Source organism: Martes martes, assembly GCF_963455335.1.
Source record: "Martes martes genome assembly, chromosome: 10".
Classification (NCBI taxonomy): domain Eukaryota; kingdom Metazoa; phylum Chordata; class Mammalia; order Carnivora; family Mustelidae; genus Martes; species Martes martes.
In genome coordinates, this window is record NC_137898.1 from 5336763 (window position 1) to 5357439 (window position 20677).

At 40.3% G+C, this 20677-nt stretch overlaps 1 protein-coding gene across 2 annotated transcripts in view; it reads right to left on the reverse strand.

Annotated features, from left to right (window-relative positions):
- The window catches only part of KDM2A (lysine demethylase 2A), a 114982-nt gene that overhangs the window by 31322 nt on the left and 62983 nt on the right, over positions 1 to 20677 (reverse strand). For both annotated transcript variants that reach the window (XM_080815960.1, XM_080815959.1), the window contains 8 exons: positions 18501 to 18639; positions 17602 to 17680; positions 17133 to 17179; positions 11735 to 11913; positions 4069 to 4175; positions 3399 to 3492; positions 2077 to 2230; positions 946 to 1061 (listed from right to left, as the gene is read on the reverse strand). In XM_080815960.1, coding sequence (XP_080672086.1) covers positions 946 to 1061; positions 2077 to 2230; positions 3399 to 3492; positions 4069 to 4175; positions 11735 to 11913; positions 17133 to 17179; positions 17602 to 17680; positions 18501 to 18639 — 915 coding nt within the window. The remainder of the gene's footprint in view (positions 1 to 945; positions 1062 to 2076; positions 2231 to 3398; positions 3493 to 4068; positions 4176 to 11734; positions 11914 to 17132; positions 17180 to 17601; positions 17681 to 18500; positions 18640 to 20677) is intronic.

A 20677-nucleotide genomic window follows, 5' to 3' on the forward strand; every position in this document is an offset into this window, starting at 1 on the left:
ATCATATGTAATTCAGCCCTTACAGACTTGGGTTCTACTAAAGAATTAAGCCCTATTTTCCGAAGACATGGGTTGGCCAGCAAACAGCAGCGAGTGGATTTGGTCTGCTGCCTATTTTTGCAAGCCCTGTGAGCTAAGAGGGTTTTTTACATTTTTAAATGACTGAAAAAAAAACCCAACAACTAAAATTAGAGCATTTTGTTATATGGGAAAACTATATGAAATTCAAATCTCAGTGTCCATAAATAAAATTTTTATTTTATTTGAGCCATTCTCATTCGTTTAAGTATTTCATTCTACAAGGCAGTTAAGTACTTGCAGCAGATCCTGTATGGCCCACAGAGCCTAAAAATTCACTATCTGATTCTTTACAGAAAAAGTTTTGCACAACTCTCGCCAGGGCATCCACTACGTTGTAAGTACCTAACTTTTTTCCTTTATATCTAGAATGGTATTAGCTACGTATCCTCCCAGGGAAAACCTAGAAAATAAGATGCAGCAATCATTTCCTGAAGGACTTCATTCTCTCAAGGAACCCCAGCTGGGAAAAGCAGTATGTACCCTGATTTATTCAAGTACAACGGTTTGGGTGGGTGATAGTAATTGGAGTAAAGATACATGAATTCACGCTGTGACTCCCGAGTTGATATATCTCATTACATCGAATTATTCTAAGAACATAAAATTTAAAAACATCAATTATCAAATGTCCATTTCTAGCCCTATAAAAATCCAAGATATCAAGAACCTCAAAGAATTAGAGTCCTCCAAATCAAGCATGTAAAATCTTGTTAAAGCTTTCCTCTCAGTGTCCCCAAAATGTAAACAATGCATTTTAACTCAGGAAAAATTGAAGTTTTGAGATAACTACCAATGAATCTCTTATAACATCTCTTAAATGGCGGTCATCTCTTCCACATCCAGTTGCTATGCAGAATTACTCACCCGTGTCCGATCTTCAATGTTGTATATTTTTAACTGCATGGGGATATTGAAGCTATGCAAAAAATTGCCTCCAAAGACTAATGTGTCTGTAGGAGTGTACACAGCATGAATCCAGCCTAGAAGAAAGGAGTGGAGGGCAATGGCTTTAGCACATGTTATAAAACAGCTTTCTCAGAGACCTAGTAAAAGACTCCTAGATCACACATTTTACTCTGATTCTGCCACTTAGTGGTTGGTCAAATTATTTAATCTCTTGCAGCCTCAATATCCTCTATAAAAATTAAACTTTATATGGTTGTTAGCAAGCATTAAATCAGAAAATGCATGTAAAGTGTTTAGCATACAGCAAGTTTAACAAATGCTGTTTCTACTTACGGGAGCACCTACTGTGAAGGTGCAGTACGAGAGAGATTACACATGTATTTCCGTTTACCCCTCACAACAAAATGTGACAGATTTAAATATTTGACCAACGTGGTATTAGCAGGTAAATACACAGAATTAAATACACATCTGTGATTCCAAAATCTGTGTTCTATTTATTTTAGGACTAGTGACCCAATAAAAATATCACTAATTTCTACACCACTTGCAGCCATCCCTTAGAACAGGGAGCTCTTATCTGGACGTTAGATACTGCATGCTGACCAGGTCTTAACCTTAACAGACTCTGATGACCTAGAGCTAATGTGGGGCCCAAACATGTAAATCTGAAAAGCCACCATTGGCAATTCTTTTTTTTTTTTTTTAAATTGTGCTGACTTGAGAGAGAATGCACAGAGCAAGAGAGAGAGCATGAGTGGGGAGAGGGAGAAGCAGGCTCCCCTCTGGGCAGCGAGCCCAATGTGGGTCTCAATCCCAGGACCCTGGGATTCTGACCTGAGCTGAAGGCAGACACTTCACCGACTGAGCCACCCAGGCGCCCCACCACTGGCAATTCTGATTTTAGTGGAAAATCAGTGCTTTTTAAAAAAATCCAAATTCTTAGCATCTGACACTCCATACTGACCGGAAAGGACACTATTGTTTTCTGCCCACGCAGTCGTAACCGCTCCTGGTGGTAATCCATCAATTCTTTTTCTTAAAGACAAGAAAGTGGCTAAACAACCCATTTTTTCCCATCCTGCTTACCTGAGGGAATGACGAAGGTATAGCCCTGCTTGAGCTCAATGCGCTGGCAATCTGACACCCGGTCACCCAGAAAGATGTCTCCCTGTTTCCCTGACAGCAGCCAATTCTCGTACAGCTCCAGGTTGTGGGCTGTAGGGGGGATGAGCCAGAAGACCTGTGAGTTAAAAAACTTCAGTCTGTTAACAGCTATTGACATGACCCAGTCGTCTCCCTCAACTGATAAATGGGTACAAGTTAAGGTCAAGAGGTAGAAGAGCAACAAGCAATTCCCTTAGCTTACAGAACCTGACCATCTGGGAAATTCTAGAGGCCCTACAGAAGTCGGTCTTTTTTTGACTTGTTGAAATGGCATTAGAGCTTCTTGGGGGTTTGACTGGAGAGTCCAGAACCGATCCAGGACTGAGAGAGAAGAGGTGTATTCAGTTTGTTACCTAGATAGTCCCTTACTTGCCCCTAGCTATCTGGCCTCTATAGTCCTAAGAAGTACAGTTAGGTACAGTGTCTTGAAGAGACAGGCCTAGGTTGCTTTGTTCTAGGGTAGTAACCAAGATCAAAACGACAAAAGTTAAGGTATCAGTGAAATGGATCCAAAGTAAACAAAATGACTTTGGACTTGGAGGTACAGTTGTTCTAAATTAAGACTTCATATTTTAAAAGCATCGGTCTTCATTCTAGTTCTACTTTTTCTCTGACAAAAGCATCCACTTCCAGCAAGGGGAAATAAGGGTAACCATAGGAGTACAATACTATAAACCTGACATTAATCGCAGATTTCTGTTCTCACACAGCATTTAGAAACAATCTGGTAAGATGGAATATAGTTCTTTCTGAATGAGAATAGTATTTCAAAATCTATTCATACCCAAAGAGAGGACTTAAAGGCTTCCTTTGACCAAATTTCAGATCAATGCCTTCCTATAGGAAAAGGGGGTCTGAATTCTAGTTTCTGATATCGTTGTGAATCTATACAAAATTTCTGTTGCCTTCTATTTCGTTATTACACTTCCAGGTAGAGAAATGATCTTGTCTTCCTAAAACCACTCCCTTGCCTTCATGTGGAGAATTCGCCCTGGGAATCTAAAAACAGGACTGTTGAGGTTTACTGAGTACTGTGCCAATATTGGTGTAATGATAGCAGACCAGATAAATACTAATTCCTACTGAAGTCTAGCCAAGAAGGTCAACTTAATCTATGATTCTCTCTAGAATAGGGGACAATTCTCTAAAAGATTCATTTCCAGGGTATATTAAGCATGCATGAACTGAAGCAGAGTCATAAAACCAGCTTCAGATTCCAACCCCCATCATGACTATGACCGTACCTTTCCCCCTTGATGGATGTGATACCAAACAGAGGTACCACCAAAGTCCACATGGAAGTCAGTATAGCAGCCTCGAACACTCATTAGACAGTACCTGACCCAAAAAAAGCAGCAGCATTAGTGCACTGATTAAAAAAGAGAGCCTGCTCTACCCCAATGCCACACTCTCCCCTTTCACACACTATCCCACTTTCTGCCTAATCAATTCCCAGTGAGAGGAATGCAGTTTCAAATCATTGTATTATCAGACCATACATTTTCTTTAACCTATGGTTATGACACTGTTACATACACTCTCCCCTTTGGAACTGTAAAGCCTACTGCTTAAAAAATTCATCCTTTTGTGTGTGGGGGGGGTTATTTATTTATTTATTTATTTGGGAGACAAAGTGAGAGAGAGAGAGAGAGAGAGCAAGCATGAGATGGGAGAGGGTCAGAGGGAGAAGCACACTTCCCGCTGGGCAGAGTCTGATGTAGGACTTGATCTTGGGACTCCAGGATCAGAACCTGAGCTGGAAGCAGTCTCTTAACCAACTGAGCCACCCAGGCGCCCCAAAATTCATCTTTTTGATCATTTAGGACATAGAGCAAGGCTGTGATGGAGGAACCAGTCCTTGCTATCACTTTGACTTCCCAATGCACCTGAGGAAACGCAGGAAAAGCCACTTACTTCTGCACTTTGGGGTACTGCATCTCCAAGATGGCATTTGTCGATTCAGTCTGACTCTCCTTCAGATGCCTTGGCCACATGTTGTCTACCCAGTCAATGAAATCCACCTTTAAAAAGGAGGAGGAAACATTTAGGATTCAATGGGAGGATTGGAATTAAAGAGAATTTTAAAGTCAGGAAAACAGAATTCCTTAAAATATACACTGAAAGACTACAATTTATTTATTTCACTTACTTTTTTTCCTTTAAGTAGGATCCACATCAAACGTGGAGCCCAACGCAGGGCCTGAACTCAAGACCCTCAGATCAAGACCTGAGCTGAGATCAAGTCTGACACTTTACCAACTGAGCCACCCAGGGACCCCTGAAAGACTATAATTTAATTATGAACAAACAATCTGTTGGTGAATCATAGGGTCAGCAGCAAACATTCTAGAAATCATTATTCAGTGTGAACAAAGATTAATGGTTCCATCAACATGATCATAAAGATAGATCTAAGCAAAATGAAGTCACTGAAGAACACAACAGTATCTCTTCTGTGTCAGTACTGGTATAATCAGCTGTCTTTTTCTGATTCAATAAAAGGCACTGTCTGGAATGTATTAATAAATTTATCAGAAGACATAACATTGTTAGAGCAGCTCAAATATCAAAAATAAAAATAAGTAATTTTTTTTTTTTAAGATTTTATTTATTTGCTAGTGAGAGAGAGAGAGAGAGTACACACAAGCAGGCAGAGAGGCAGGCAGAGGCAGCGAGAGAAGCAGGCTCCCCGCCGAGCAAGGAGCCCGATGCGGGACTCGATCCCAGGACCCTGGGATCATGACCTGAGACGAAGGCAGCGGCTTAACCAACTGAGCCACCCAGGCGTCCCAAAATAAATAATTTTTTTGAAAAAGGAAAGAAATCCAATAGTGTGCTATAGAATCTATCAGGTTAGGAATCAGAACTTCCAGGTCTGTCACATTTTCTCAGGATCACGTGCAAGTCCCTGGAACTCGTTTGTAAAATGAGGATAATTAACTCAAAGTGCTATTATAATGATTACATGTAAATACATATTAAAATTTTCAAAAATAATGTTACCAGAATTTAGGAATCTAATTCATTCATTCATGCATGTATTCATTCATTCATTTATAGGATTTATCTGAAAGAGAGAAAGCATGAGAGAGAACACACAAGGTGGGGAGAGGGGCAAAGGGAGAGGTAAAAGCAGACTCCCTGCTGAGCAGGGAGCCCAGTGTGGGGCTGGATCCCAGGATCCCAATCCCAGGACCCCGGAATCATGACCTGAGTGAGCCAAAGGCAGACTTTAGCCAACTGAGACATCCAGGCGCCCTGGAATCTATTTTAAATACGTGTTGAAAGAAGAAGTGAAAATAGTATGAACTTACTTGCACTTTATAATGAATTGTAGCATGTCGTGTACCTCCAAATGTGCATACCACCCCACCACTGACCTCTAAGACAGTCTCAGGTGGCTAAAATGTGAGCCAAACCATGAATCCAGTACAGTATTGACACAGTAAATATCTAGCTTAATGCTATAAAACACATGTATCTGGTAAGCTTTCCAACAAAATCTACATTTGATCATTTACTTCCCTTATAACACAAACCTGGACAAATGCATACAATCTGTGCATAATGACATGAGGCAGGTGTCTAGGGGAACACTCAGATGTAAACTGTGGGAGAGTGGCCAGAAGGGATCATCAATGACATGCAAATTGAAGAGCAACAAGTTAAAGGTTAACTTGCTACTTTACTTTAAAGGATTTCTGTTCAGGGAGCCAAGAGTTTTAACCTAACACCCACTGGCCCTAGAACACTGAATGAACTCTAGCTCCTTTCTTTCCCTCAAAAAAATCTACTTTCTGTTCTCTTCATGTAGTGGTCAGCATCTCCCAACTCCCGGTATTCTCCTTTGGAAAGTCTTTTTTTTTTTTTTTTAAAGATTTCATTTATTTATTTGACAGAGAGACAGATCACAAGTAGGCAGAGAGGCAGGCAGAGAGAGAGAGGGAAGCAGGCTCCCTGCTGAGCAGAGAACCCGATGTGGGGCTCGATCCCAGGACCCTGAGGTCCTGACCTGAGCCGAAGGCAGAGGCTTAACCCACTGAGCCACCCAGGTGCCTCCTTTGGAAAGTCTTTAAAGAAGAATGAAGATCTTACTTGCTCAAGACACCACAAATTCTTATGTCTGGATGGGTGGGGGAAAGGAAGGGTTAAGAACACATGGGTATTTTTTTTTTTTTTTAATCAATTGTTCATTCAGAGAAACCTGAATTTCTTTGGCCAGAATTTCCCACCTGCTGCAATAAGTTACACTTTCTGGCCTCTCTTTAACTAGTATTATTAGGTATCATCTGACTACCAAGAAAATATTGTGTTAAGGTACTCATACTTTTCTCCTTAGATTAATCTTTAGGCTCTGGATAGGCCTTTTACTAAACGGCCGGTTCCATGTGAGAGCAAGTCTCCCATAAAGGTAATCACCAGTTCTACCTGTTCTGCATCAATATTAGGGCCAAACTGGTAAGAAGTCCAATACCTAGGAATTCGTCTATTCATATGCTGCACGCGCGTGCACACACACACATGCACACACACAAAACTCACGGCCTTCCATGAACTAATTTCCCTACTACCAATCTGCATATTTTATATGTTGCTTTTCATCTACCTCTCAGGTACTGCTGGAATGACAGCAGAAAACAATCTCTCTCTTCTCACCAGAGAATCCCACTTTATGCTAACATCCCATAAAAGGCACCTAAGGGCTGCCCACCTTTCTCTCCCTGTGCCTACTTTTACACAGATGACTCCTTCTGTTTGGAATTTTGGTTTTCGTTCTCTGTGTCTCCTTATTTTCTTCCTATCAAGCTTAGCTATCACTTCTTCCAAAGAGCTTCCCCTCCCTAATTCTCCTCCAGTTTGTTAGGGGGGTCCTTCCTATTGTCCCCACAACACTGTATTTATTCACTTCTGAGGCACTCATCATTATCGTGGTTTGCAGAAATGTCCATCCTCTGGTTTTTCTTCCTGGTGAGACTTTAAGCTCTTTGAGAATGAGAATGACCTTATTTTCCACAGGTCCTCTAGCACCTAGCATAGTGCTCAGCATGTGGCAGGCACTTGAGCTAATAATAAGCTAACTCTGAAGGTGTGAATGACATAGAGAACAAGAGATTATGTACTTTATGTGAAAGATTATTACATGAATGAGATTTACTCAAACGCACTGAAATGTACACTTAAAATGAGTATACTTTATTGTATGTCAACTGTACCTCAATAAAGTTGATTTCTGAAAAAGCATTATTGAGATATATTAGAAAAGACCTAGATAAATGGAGACACACTGTGGGGGAAAAAAAATACTCTAGTAAATAAATAAACAATACCCCAGCAGAATAAGCGTATTACTGCCTACACGGTAAGGTCATCAAAAGCTTTTCTGCTTTCAGGAGGTCACCTTGGTAATAGCTCACTCAATCTTCCTGAATATGATTTGGGTCCCTCAAAAATACCGAAGCATTGTTTCTGCTCTCTAAAGAATTTTCTATTTTTGAGTCCTTCCACAGTTCTACTCCTTCATTTAATGGTTCATTATTTTTCTGTTCAATGATGCAGCATTTTTATCATTAAAAGGACAAAATGAATAAATCAAGAATGTTACAAAAAAGGCTTCCTATGTAATGACACATTTCTAAATTTTAAGAATGGAAAAGTATGCATGAATTTTACTTTTCTTTTTTTAAAAAAGATTTTATTTAAAAATCCGAGAGAGAGAGAGAGAGAGCCCACCCATGCAAGTAGAGGGAGAAGCAGAGGGAGAGGGACAGGAGATTCCCTGCCAAGCACAGAGCTCTGACGTGGGGCCTCATACTACAACCTGAGATTACCATTAAGCCAAAACCTTAACCAAATGAGCCACCCAGGCGCCCCATAGGTTTTACTTTCATAGCTACAATCACTTAAAAAAAAAAAAAAATTATTTATTTATTTATTTGACAGACAAGAGATCACAAGCAGGCAGAGAGGCAGGCAGAGAGAGAGAGGAAGAAGCAGGCTCCCTGCTGAGCAGAGAGCCTGATGTGAGGCTCGATCCCAGGACCCTGGGATCATTACCTGAGCCGAAGGCAGAGGCTTTAACCCACTGAGCCACCCAGGCACCCGCTACAATCACTTTTAAATTGAAATTTAAAAAGTATTAACAATGTTCATTTGTAAATATTATAAACAATGTTACAGTGATTCTTACATCCCTCTCTATTTTAAACCAATGAATTGTACATTAAAAAATAATTTTTTTTTAAAGCAAGCTCTATGCTCAACATGGGGCTTGAACGTATGACCCTGAGATCAAGAGCTGCATGTTTGTTTGTTTTTTTAAAGATTTTATTTATTTATTTGACAGACAGAGATCACAAGTAGGCAGAGAGGCAGGCAGACAGAGAGCCTGATGCGGGGCTCAATCCCAGGACCCTGGGATCATGACCTGAGCTGAAGGCAGAGGCTTTAACCCACTGAGCCACCCAGGCTCCCCAAGAGCTGCATGTTCTACCTACTGAGCCAGCCAGGCGCCCTTTATTCTTTATTATGTGGACCATGTCTGACTAATAAGATTAAATCGTTTCTTTTTTTTTTTTTTGAAGATTTATTTATTTGAGAGAGGGACAATGCACTGGGGGGAAGAGGGAGAGAGAATCTTTTAAGCAGACTCCACACCCAGGGCCCAAGAAGGGGCTTGATCTCAAGACCCTGACATCCCAACCCGAGCCAAAACCAAGAGCCAGATGCTTAACCAACTGTCCCACCTACGTGCCCCTAACAAGGCTAGATTCTAACCACCTGTCTTCTTGTATTTCCACATAACCAGATGATAATTAATGTAAAAAGAACTTTTTTTAATATTCTTTTTTTTTTAAGATTTTATTTATTTATTTGACAGAGAGAGAGAGAGAGATCCCAAGTAGGCAGAGAGGCAGGCAGAGAGAGGGGGAAGCAGGCTCCCTGCTGCGCCAAGAGCCTGATGTGGGGCTCGATCCCAGGACCCTGGGATCGCGACCTGAGCCGAAGGCAGAGGCTTAGCCCACTGAGCCGCCCAGGCACCCCTGTAAAAAGAATTTTTATCATCCTAGGGAGATAAAGTTTTCCTAATGGGAAATTCTGTATTTATTTTTCATTTATTCTATTTTCTTTTTCTTCTTTTTTTTTTTTTTTTTGAGAGAACCAGTGGGGAGGGGCAGAGGGGAAGAGAAACTTTTTTTTTTTTTTTTTAAGATTTTATTTATTTATTGGAGAGAGAAGGCAAAGAGGGAACATGAGCAGGAAGAGAGGCAGAGGCAGAGGGAGAAGGCGGCTCTCCACTGAGCAGGGAGCCCAATGAGGGGCTCGATCCCAGGATCCAGGGATCATGACCCGAGCCGAAGGCAGTTGCTTCACCGAATGAGCCACCCAGCTGCCTCGGGAGAGAATTTTAAGCAAGCTCCAAGCTCAACAAGGAGCCCAATGCAGGACCTGATCTCACAACCCTGAGATCATGACCCAAGCTAAAATCAAGACTCAGAGGCGTCTGCTTGGCTCAGTGGCTTAAAGCCTCTGCCTTTGGCTCCAGTCATGATCCCAGGGTTGTGGGATCGAGCCCTGCACTGGGCTCGCTGCTCAGCAGGGAGCCTGCTTCCCTCTCTCTCTCTGCCTGCCTCTCTGCCTACTTGTGATCTCTGTCGAATAAATAAATAAAATCTTAAAAAAAAAAAAATCAAGACTCAGATGGCTAACCAATGGAGCCACCTAGCACCCCGGTTTTTTATTTTTTAAAATATGGGGCTGGACATGGACCCTAATGTGGAGCCCAACCTCGGGCTTGAACTCACAACCTTGGGGTCAAGAGATCAAGAGCAGGACACAAGGGGCGCCTGGGTGGCTTAGTTGGTTAAGTATCTGCCTTCAGCTCAGGTCATGATCTCAGGTTCCTGGGACTGAGCCCCCCATGGGGACTCTGCAGGGCGGGGAGTCTGCTTCTCACTCTCACTCTTCCTCTCTCAAACAAATAGATAAAACCTTGAAAAAAAAAAAAAAAAGAGTAGGACATTTAAGTGACTGAGCCCCCAGGCACCCCAAGAAAATCTCTATGTAGCTGTAGCAGCTCCAGTAACAAGAAGCAGTGACAAAAAATTATATACTGTCTCTTCAGATAATAGTGAAATACTGAGAACATTTTCCTGTTGGTCTGTACATTATCAATGTCTTATGATAATAACATTACTAGTAAGCTGAATATAGGTGTATATATAAAATAACTATTAAAAGCAATTATATTTTAACTTCGAAAGTCAAAAGGTGTGACCGGGATAATTTAAAAGAATAGAATAAAACACCGACATCTTGGGGCACCTGGGTGGCTAAGTGGGTTAAGCCTCTGCCTTCGGCTCAGGTCATGATCTCAGAATCCTGGGATCGAGCCCCGCGTTGGGCTCTCTGCTCAGCAGGGAGCCTGCTTCCCCCCCTCTCTCTGCCTGCCTGCCTACCTGCCTATTTGTGATCTCTCTCTGTCAAATAAACAAATAAAATCTTAAGAAAAAAAAAAATCCACCAAGATCTTGACTTTTTTATTGTTATTTTTTAAAGATTTATTTATTTAGTTGGGGGAGGGGGGACAAGCAGTGGGGAGGGGCAGAGAAAGAGGGAGAAGCAGATTCCCCACTGAGCAGGGAGCCCAGTGTAGGGCTTGATCCTAAGACCCTGAGACCATGACCTGACCTGAAGGCACATGCCCAACTGACTGAGCCACTCAGGCACCCAAGATCTTGACTCCAAAACAAATAATTAGGGGCGCCTTGTTGGCTCAGTCGTTAAGCGTCTGCCTTCTACTCAGGTCATGGTCCCAAGGTACTGGGACTGAGCCCCACGTCAGGCTTCCTGCTCTGCAGGAACCTGCTTCTCCCTCTCCCTGCCACTCCCCCTGCTTGTTCTCTCTCTCTCACTCTCTCGCTCTGTCAAATAAATAAAATTTAAAAAAAACAAAACAAAAGAAATGATTAGAATATTGCTAGTTCTGCTATTCCATACCTAATATATAACTCAAGTGAGTTCTGAGATAGGAATTAAATGAATAAAAATGGTCCAAAAATGACTAGGCATATTTCAAAGTGAAGTAAGTGTTTCAACATTCTGTAGATAGCTACTACTTTGCAAAGAGATGAGCTAAATCAGCATCTACCTTCAGGAGAGTGAAGGATCAAAACCAAACAACTTTCCCTTAGAATGGTTTGTCTGTTTACTAGCCATCCAGTGGAATCTGCTCCAGAAACCATCTCATAAAAATGATCACTTGTCTCTAAACTAATTTTCCCTCAAGCTTTTCAGCAAGTCTTTTAAGAGTGAATTTTAAGACACTTCTCCACTCCATGCAAAGACCAATGTTATTCTTAAATCAGGTTACTGGTGATCAGAACTAAATGGCCCCTCCCATATAAAATTAAGTGATTTTAAAAAATGATGAACTTCTTACAAATGAAGGTTATTATCAAATTGTCTTGTTTATCAATTTCATCTTGGTATGTATAAGAAGTTACAGATTCTCCCATTCTCCCATTGTATAAACAACTCTCTTGGTGACAATGAAAACGTGGAAAAAATTATTACGACTAACCGTGGAGGGCCTCTGCACCATGTTCTCCAGCCTGGTGTGGCTGAACTCTAGACTGATGACATTATAGAGTTTTTCTCGTTCCTCCTCTGGGGTCTCATAGTAGCGTGTCCACTGAGCCATGGTCATTTCAATGCCTTTCTGTGTGTTCACATCCATGACATCCACCATGCGACGACTCCCTGCCACGAAAGATGTATCAATCATCTCCACTGAGCCACTATTATCCTTAATATATTAAGAATATAAAACAAAAGTGGAAGAAAACAAGCTATCCTTTATTTAGGATATTCAGGAATAAAGAATTGTCACGCAAAAGGATAATCAATAGAAAATAAAACCAGGGAGAGTGGAAAAGACAACAGGTAATATTAAAAGCAATTCCCTATGGCATATCTCTATATGGTCAAGAAAGAAATCTTATATTCAATATCTCACTCAATTCCATCAATTCTAAATGTTAAGTACTAAATTTTGATTTCATAGGTGAGAAAATAGGTAGTAGGTAACCTCCAGGACAAAAATCCTGGACCAACTCTATAGTCAATGCTCTTATCCACCAAGCTACATTGTTTTGAAGCAGTTTGGGGACCTAGATCCATCTTACAATTTGAATAAAGGATCCAAAATAGTGATATATTCTTTTGTTTAAAAGAGTTATTTCCCAAACCTGTTAAGCATTTTTAATATAAACCCCCCTTTTCATTCATTTAACAAATATTCACTGAATGATAAAGACACCATGATGGACATAAAGACTGGTATCAGATTCTCAACCAACTGTAACAACTACAACAAAAGGCAGAATGCACAAAACAGTATGGGGGAAAAAACAACAGCTTCAAAGCCAACGATACCTAAATTTAAATCTCATCTCTAGTAACAGTTGGGAAAGTTATTTAACTTCTGTGCGCCTCAATATCTTCTGTAACTTGGGAATAATACCACCTTGTAAGCTGCTATGTGGATTTAGTCAATGAAATAAATTGTTTAACACAAAGTAGGTGTCAATTAAACAGTAGTAAAAATAAAAGGATAATACTTTTTTTTCCTTAAATAACACTGGACTGACTAGAGAAGCCTTTTAGGAAAAGAAGAGACATTTAGGCTGGGCCTTAGAATAAACAGACTCTAAACAAGAAAGAGTCAACAGAGAATTGCGAGCAGAGGCAGCAGCTTAAGAGAAGATATGGAGAGGCAGGACAGCTTTAAAAAGTTAAGATCATAGTGGTCGGGAGAGAGAGAGAGAGAATAAAAGGCTGCTGTGTAATGTTAAGAATACTGTTCAATTTGTAAGAAACTAACAAACACCTACTATATACCTGGACTTCATGGGTTTAACAGGTAGTACAAGACCTGGTCCCCTGCCTCCAAGAAGTATGGAATCTCGTCACAGATCAGAGATAAAAGGAGGACAAGAACACCACAAGAACACAGCAGCAATCAGTAGATGTGGCCGAACACAGCCGCAATCAACAGACATGGCAGAACACAGCCGCAATCAAGCAGACGTGGCAGAACACAGGAAAATACAACTGATAATATAAGGCAATGAATCACACGTACCCTTCGTATTTTGGAAGAAAATGTGAATGCCTAAATCAAAACTGCATTGAAATACCATTTCACACTCACTATGACAGCCATAAGCTGGCCAAAACTGGAACCGTCAAGACTTTGCTGCTAACAATGTAAAGTGGTGCAGCTGCGACAGACAACAGGGAGGTGGTTCCTCAAGAAGTTAAAAAGAGAATGACCGTATGACCCAGCAATTTCCACTCCTAGGTATGAATCTACAGAGTCAAAATCAGATGTTCAAACAAGAACTTGTACGTGAATGTTCACAGCAGCTTTAGTCACAATAGCTAAAGGATGGAAACAACTCAAATGTCCATTAATAAATGAATGCATTAACAAAATGTGGTTTATCCACGGGTGACTATTATCCAACACTAAAAAGGGATAAAGTGTTATTACATGCTGGAACATAATATAATACAAATATAACAGACACAAAAAGCTACATATTTTACTGTTCTATTTATATGAAATATCCACAACAGGCAAATCCATATAAAAAGTACAAAGTGGCTGCCAGGACTATGCATAGGAGGGAATAGGGAGTGACTACTTCCTATATATGGAGTTTGCATTTCAGGTGATGAAAAAGTTCTGAAACTAGATACCGGTGATGGCTGCAAGTTGTGATATAATTAATGTCACTAAACTGTATACTTTATTATTTTTTTAAAGATTTTATTTATTTGACAGAGAGAGACACAGTGAGAGAGGGAATACAAGCAAGGGGAGTGTGAGAGGGAGAAGCAGGCTTCCCACTGAGCAAGGAGCCGGATGTGGGGCTCGATCCCAGGACCCTGGGATCATGACCTGAGCTGAAGGCAGACACTTAACGACCGAGCCACCGAGGCACCCCTGAACTGCATACTTTAAAACTATGATAACAATAAGTTTTATGTTGTTTGTATTTTACCACAATTTTTAAAAAGTAAGTGAATTTTTTCCTTCAATAAGGCAGATCAAAGCAAAAGCAATTCCATTCTGCCAATGGTACCAGAGCACCCAAGACTCTGTATGTACCAGAGTACTTAGATAAAATAATGAATCATAGTAATAGCTAACATTTATTGAGCATGTACTTTGTATTAGACACTATTCTGAACATCTTATATTTAAGTAAATTGTCCAAGGTTACACAGCTAGTAATTAATAGAGTTGAAGTATGAAACCAGGCAGTTTTGAGTCTATACTCTCAACCAATATACCCCATCACCTAAAGTTTACACAATAGTCTGGTTTTCTTCTTCTTCTTTTTTTTTTTTTTTTTTTAAGATTTTATTTATTTATTTGACAGACAGAAATCACAAGTAGCCAGAGAGGCAGGCAGAGAGAGAGGAGGAAGCAGGCCCCCCGCTGAGCAGAGAGCCAGATGCGGGGCTCGATCCCAGGACCCTGGGATCATGACCTGAGCTGAAGGCAGAGGCTTTAACCCACTGAGCCACCCAGGTGCCCCTGGTTTTCTTCTTTATGGGACATGAACTAACACTGGAAATGTAGCATTTTACTTTAGGTAGAAAAGAAGACTGGATTAGCCAAAGTACATGTAGTGATAATGGATTATTACAATCACCAATATTTTGTTGACTACCTTTTGACAATCATTAGTTATCCGAGAAAAAAAAAATCTGGACTTCAAACAACTTGGATGAATATAAAGTTAGGCATCAGCTGAAATTTATGCTAAATCTGTTAGGTTAGATACAATCACTGCTCTATTTTATTTTATTCTTTTTAAAGATTTTATTTATTTGACAGACAGAGATCACAAGTAGGCAGAGAGAGGGGGGAAGCAGGCTCCCTACCGAGCAGAGAGCCTGATGCGGGGCTCGATCCCAGGACCCTAAGACCATGACCTGAGCTGAAGGCAGAAGCTTTAACCCACTGAGCACCCAGGCACCCTCACTGCTCTATTTTAAAGACTTATTTATTTATTTGAGAGACAGACAGCACGAGTGCAGGTGAGCGGGGTGGGGAGGGGAAGGGACAGGCAAAGGGAGAGAATCCTTCTTTAAGCAGGTACCCCACTGAGCATGGAGCCTGATACAGGGTTCGATCTCACAATCCATGAGATCATGACCTGAGCTGAATCCAAGAGTCAGACACTTAACCAACTAAGCCAGCCACCCAGGTGCCCCGCTGCTGTATTTTAAATCATGGCAAAGATATTTATGACCACCCAAAGGTCTATCCGTAAAATACAAGGTTATGACGGGGTTCCAAAGATCATTATTAGCAGTGAACATATTACTGGAGAAATAGGAAAGTGGGAAGGAAGTGGGAAAAAATCCAAAAAGAGACCAGTGATTGAATAAGGAGTATTCAATTGAATAAGGACTGAGTTTAAGTCCTTATATTTGTATAGCTTGGAAAATTTGGATACCATTAAGTCTATGATGGGATCCAGAAGTCTTTATTTTTTAACAAGTACCACAGAGGATTCTGATGCAATGCACTGTGGATCACAAACCGTAAGAATGCCTGACCAACAGAGAAATGCTACTGCGGTCTATTAAGTTATTACTGTCCTGGAGGTCTGTTAGGAAAAGAAGTCTACTGACAGATCTTATATACTCAAGAAGATTTTCAGGAGGTCCCCTGAGAAAGCCCCTGCTTTATGAAGAGTGGGAAAGCTTTTTAATTACTCAACAGATTTACTGAGTACCTACTATACTCCAGAGATTGTGCTAGAAACTAGGAAATACACAGTGACAGGCAGATAGCTGGAATCTAACAAAGAAATAGTAAGGGAATAAAAAATAGAGGGAATTAGAGAACCTTCCTCTAGCTGGGTTATCTGTGACTTTCGCCTCTTAGAAAAAAAGAAGTTATCCAACTATCTAAAAAGGGCCCTCAAGTGGCTAAGAGATAGTACTGCAATACTTAATTTCCAAAGCAAGAGTTTGTACTGGAGCTTCAACATAGAGGACAAAACTTAACAAAAGTAATGTGGGGAGGAAAGCATTACAAAAACCTCCTTCTGTTTCATGACCTGTTTGAAACATTTCCAAAAGGTTTTAAACCATTTTACTGCTTTAATGTGTATAGGAGAGTGACCATGCCTGAATTCCTAAGGATCCTTCCTGGTGGGTCTCAGGGCTGCACTGAACACCAAATGGTCTGCACAAAATTGACCTGAATTTTTACCGACACAGGAAGTTTTTTTTCTTTAATTAGATTGATCCAATTTCCTTTCTTTTCCTCAATTTTGAATAAAATATAAATCAGACGAAAGACAAGTTAGCCAGTCACTGATAAAGAGAAACTTTAATATATTTCTATTTCTTAGCTTACACTAATTGACTGATCGATTTTAAGAAATCTCTCCACCCAACACGGGGCTCGAACCTACAACCCCCAGATCAAGAGTTCCATGCTTCAGCTTAAAAAGTTTTAAATGTTGACCAAGTTGCCAAATGTAGCATTGGTGAAAATTACCAGGAAATTTCTCTACTGTTTTTAGGGAACAGAAGAGAATCACAGATATGAATGAGTTTCATTCTCGGTTCAGAGATATAAAATATCCTCGAACAGGCTCTTCATGGAGAGAGGGAGGGACAGAGAGTGATAAAGGAGAGAAATAGAGTTCTATGCCTAATGAGTACTAAATGAAGCAACTTTGTAACTCCCTTTGAGAAAATTCGCTAAGTTGCTAAGAGCAGTGTTCTATTAAAAAACTACTTCAAATGGGGTACTTCAATCAAGGAACATGTACTTCCATGTTCCATGTTCCTAAGCCTTAAACCTCAGTCAGAAATTTAGAATTCAGTCCCAAGTCTTAAATCTTTGCCTAAAAGACACAAAGGCCATAAAGCTCAATACTTACCCACACACATTTTGACATCATTCACAGTGAAGTCTGGATCTGGCATCCTATGAAACAAACACCAGTAAGTGTAAACAGGAAGCACACCTTCTCTAGTCAGTGTGAGTTTCTTCTTAGAGTACTAAAAACTCCTAAGCTGAGACACAAAAATCTTGTATTTAGGTTTAAAAACAATATATTTTAAATATATAAAAAACAATATATTTTAAATATAAGAAAAAATATCTCAGGGTAACAGATTTTAAGAGATTTAAAATTATTTCTTTTTAGCTCACCTGTATTTTCTCACTTAACTAGAACAGCCATGAACTGTTTTTGTAACAAAAGAAGAAAAATACACACTTTTAAAATCTAAATGGGGGATTATTTTCAATTATCTACTGCTTTGGGTTATCAATATGGCATTGTCTATAGCCCTGGTATAATATGATCATTTTGCAACCTAACAAATCAGGCTGACAATACTTACTTTATTCCAAGTCCATCAGAATTCTTGAAAATCAGAGGGTCTCTTAAGCCACCCCGCTGGATATACTCTACATTAAAATCTGTCACCATAAGAAAACAATTATTAGAAAGGCAAGAGGTACAGCTGGAAAAAGATGAAAGGACCATAAAAAAAGATCCTAAGTAATAAGGTAGAGATAGTGTTTGCTGTTTCTGTGTATATAGTTTCGCTCTGTTAGATACATGCTTGTTATAAAAAGCATCTCTCAGGATACAGGAAAAGCATCCTGACAGGCAGGGTTCAAGGGGTTTGCTAAGTCTATATTTACATAGTAAACAGAATTTAACCAACGGGGGGTAGTACTATAATTGAGTTACCTTCTAAATCCTAAGCAGAAATTATCATCACCCGGTCTCTTAAAAGCCAAAAAATTTAATTCTGTCCACTATAATACATACCGTAACATCCTTGTCACTTTGCCAAGGAGCAAAAAAGCCTCATGGTACACACGGAATCCCACCTCTGTTTTGTTTGGGGAGAGGGGATGCATGCATAAATGAATTTTTACTGTACTACTTTTAATTAAACCCAAAGCAAGGGATGGAAGAAGGGAAAGGACTTCAGGGAAAAACTCCAACAGTGCTTCTGGCCCTAATAAAGGCTTGTTTCTTCTCATATAGCAGGGAATGACTCACAGGGTGGGAGGATTAGGGGATGGGGTTGTGTGTGTTTGTGTGTGTGTGTGTGTGTGTGTGTGTGTGTGTGTGTACTGAATGGCACTGTAGAATAAGAGAAAATAAACAGCATCACAACATCAATGGGCAATATTTAGCTGCATAGATTCCGAGCCCACAGTTCCCAGAATCTACAACCTCCTACATCAAGGGACTATAGGTCTCCTGAACCAAAATGATACTGACCTTTTCCCTCCATAAAAGTAACAAAATTTGCATTATATTTATTGGTGTGGAGTTTCTCTTCCAAGTCAAAAGTTCTTTTCCCTTCAATTTCGTCATCTGAGATGCCATCATCTTCATAGCGTCGTCGCATGGTACCACGCTGTGGAGAGAGGGACATAAGGATCAAATCATGTACTTTTCATGCCTATCTAAAAGAGCCCATAAACACGTGCACACTTCAATGTCCTGTACTTTCAACTTCAGTTGTTATGTCAAACATCAATTTTCCTTGTCTTATAGATCTTTCTCTCAACTAAAGGTCAGCTAATGTCCTCAGAATGTACAGAACATAACAAAATTTTGAGGAGTCACTGGTTTCCTACTTGTGAATTTTACCTCTGATAACTCTTTGACCCTAGAGATATAAATTTACAATAGAAATATAACCAAACAGGGTCCACTAAAGATTGGGGAACAACTGTCTTTATAGACAATTTCAGGTCAGGATACAAAATACAGTATTTTCATAGGGGAAAGAGCAGTATCTACATTAGTTTTCTTTCCTTTTTTTTTTTTTTTAAGGTTTATTTATTTGAGAGAGAGAGAGCTAAAGAGAGAGCACAAGTCGGGGGGGAGTAGAGGCAGAGGGAGAAGTAGGCTCCCCACTGAGCAGGGAGCCAGATGCAGGGCTCAACCCTAGGACCCTGAGCTGAAGGAAGACGCTTAACCAACTGAGCCACTCAGGTGCCTCTGCCTTCGGCTCAGGTCATGATCTCAGGGTCCTGGGATCGAGCCCCGCATCGGGCTCTCTGCTCAGCGGGGAGCCTGCTTCCTCCTCTCTCTCTCTGCCTGCCTCTCTGCCTACTTGTGACCTCTGTCTGTCAAATAAATGAATAAAATCTTTAAAAAAAAATAAAACCATCTTTAAGGACATTTGAATTAATGAATTAATTTGAATTAATGAAGCAAAAACTCCTTTACATCAGATAAGAACGTTAACCTAAGTAATAGCATTCCAAATAGCAGACCATCAATATTGGGCTTTAGAACATCTCCCTAAAGAAAATATACAGGGGTGCTGGGCTGGCTCAGTCAGAAGAGGATATGGCTCAGGATGCCTGGGTGGCATATTGGTTAAGTGTCTGCCTATGGCCCAGGTCATGATCCCAGGGTCCTGGGATGGAGTCCTGCATCTGGCTCCTTGTTCACAGAGAAGTCTGCTTTTCCCCCTGCCTGCCGCTCCTCCCACCTGTGCTCTCTCTGACAGATAAATAAATAAAATCTTAAAGAAAAGGAGGGGGGATGGGACTCTTGATTATTAAGTTTGAGCCCCAGGCTGGGTATAAAGATTTCTCAAATAAAACTTGAAAAGAAAAGAAAATATACAAATGGCCAATGAACACATGAAAAGATATTCAATATCAGTCATTAGGGGAAATGGAAATTAAAACTACAATGAGACATCACTTCACAAGCACTAGGATGGCCATTATCAAAAGGTGGACCATAGGGGCAGTGTCTGGGTTGCTCAGTCAGTCATGATCCCAGAGTCCTGAGATGGAGCCCAGCCTCGGGCTCCCTGCTCAGCAGGGAGTTTGCTTCTCCCTCTCCCTCTGCCTCTCCCCCTGCTCATGCTCTATCTTGCTCACTCTTTCTCTCTCACATAAATGAAATCTTAAAAAAAAAAAAAAATTTAAAAAGGTGGACAATAACAAGTGAGAGTGAGAATGTAGAGAAACTAGAACCCCTGTATACTGTTGGCAGGAATGTAAAATGGTACAACCACTCTGGGAAACAGCTCAGAAGTTCCTAAAAATATTAAACATAGAGTTATCTTATGACCAGCAATTCTACTCCTAAGTACATATCTAAAAGAATTTAAAACTTATGTCCACACAAAAACTTGGTACACAGATGTTCATAGCAGCATTAACCCAAATGTCAACTGACTGACGTTGTATATTTACACAGAGGAATATTATTTGGCCATAAAAAGGAATGAAATACTGACATGTTAACTACAACATGGAAGGATCTTGAAAACTTATGCTAAGTGAAAGAAGCCAAATACAACAGACCAGGTACCACAGATGATGTAATTTTATTTACATGAAATCTCAAGAATAGGGCGCCTGGGTGGCTCAGTGAGTTAAGCCTCCTTCAGCTTGGGTCATGGTCTCAGGGTCCTGGGATGAAGG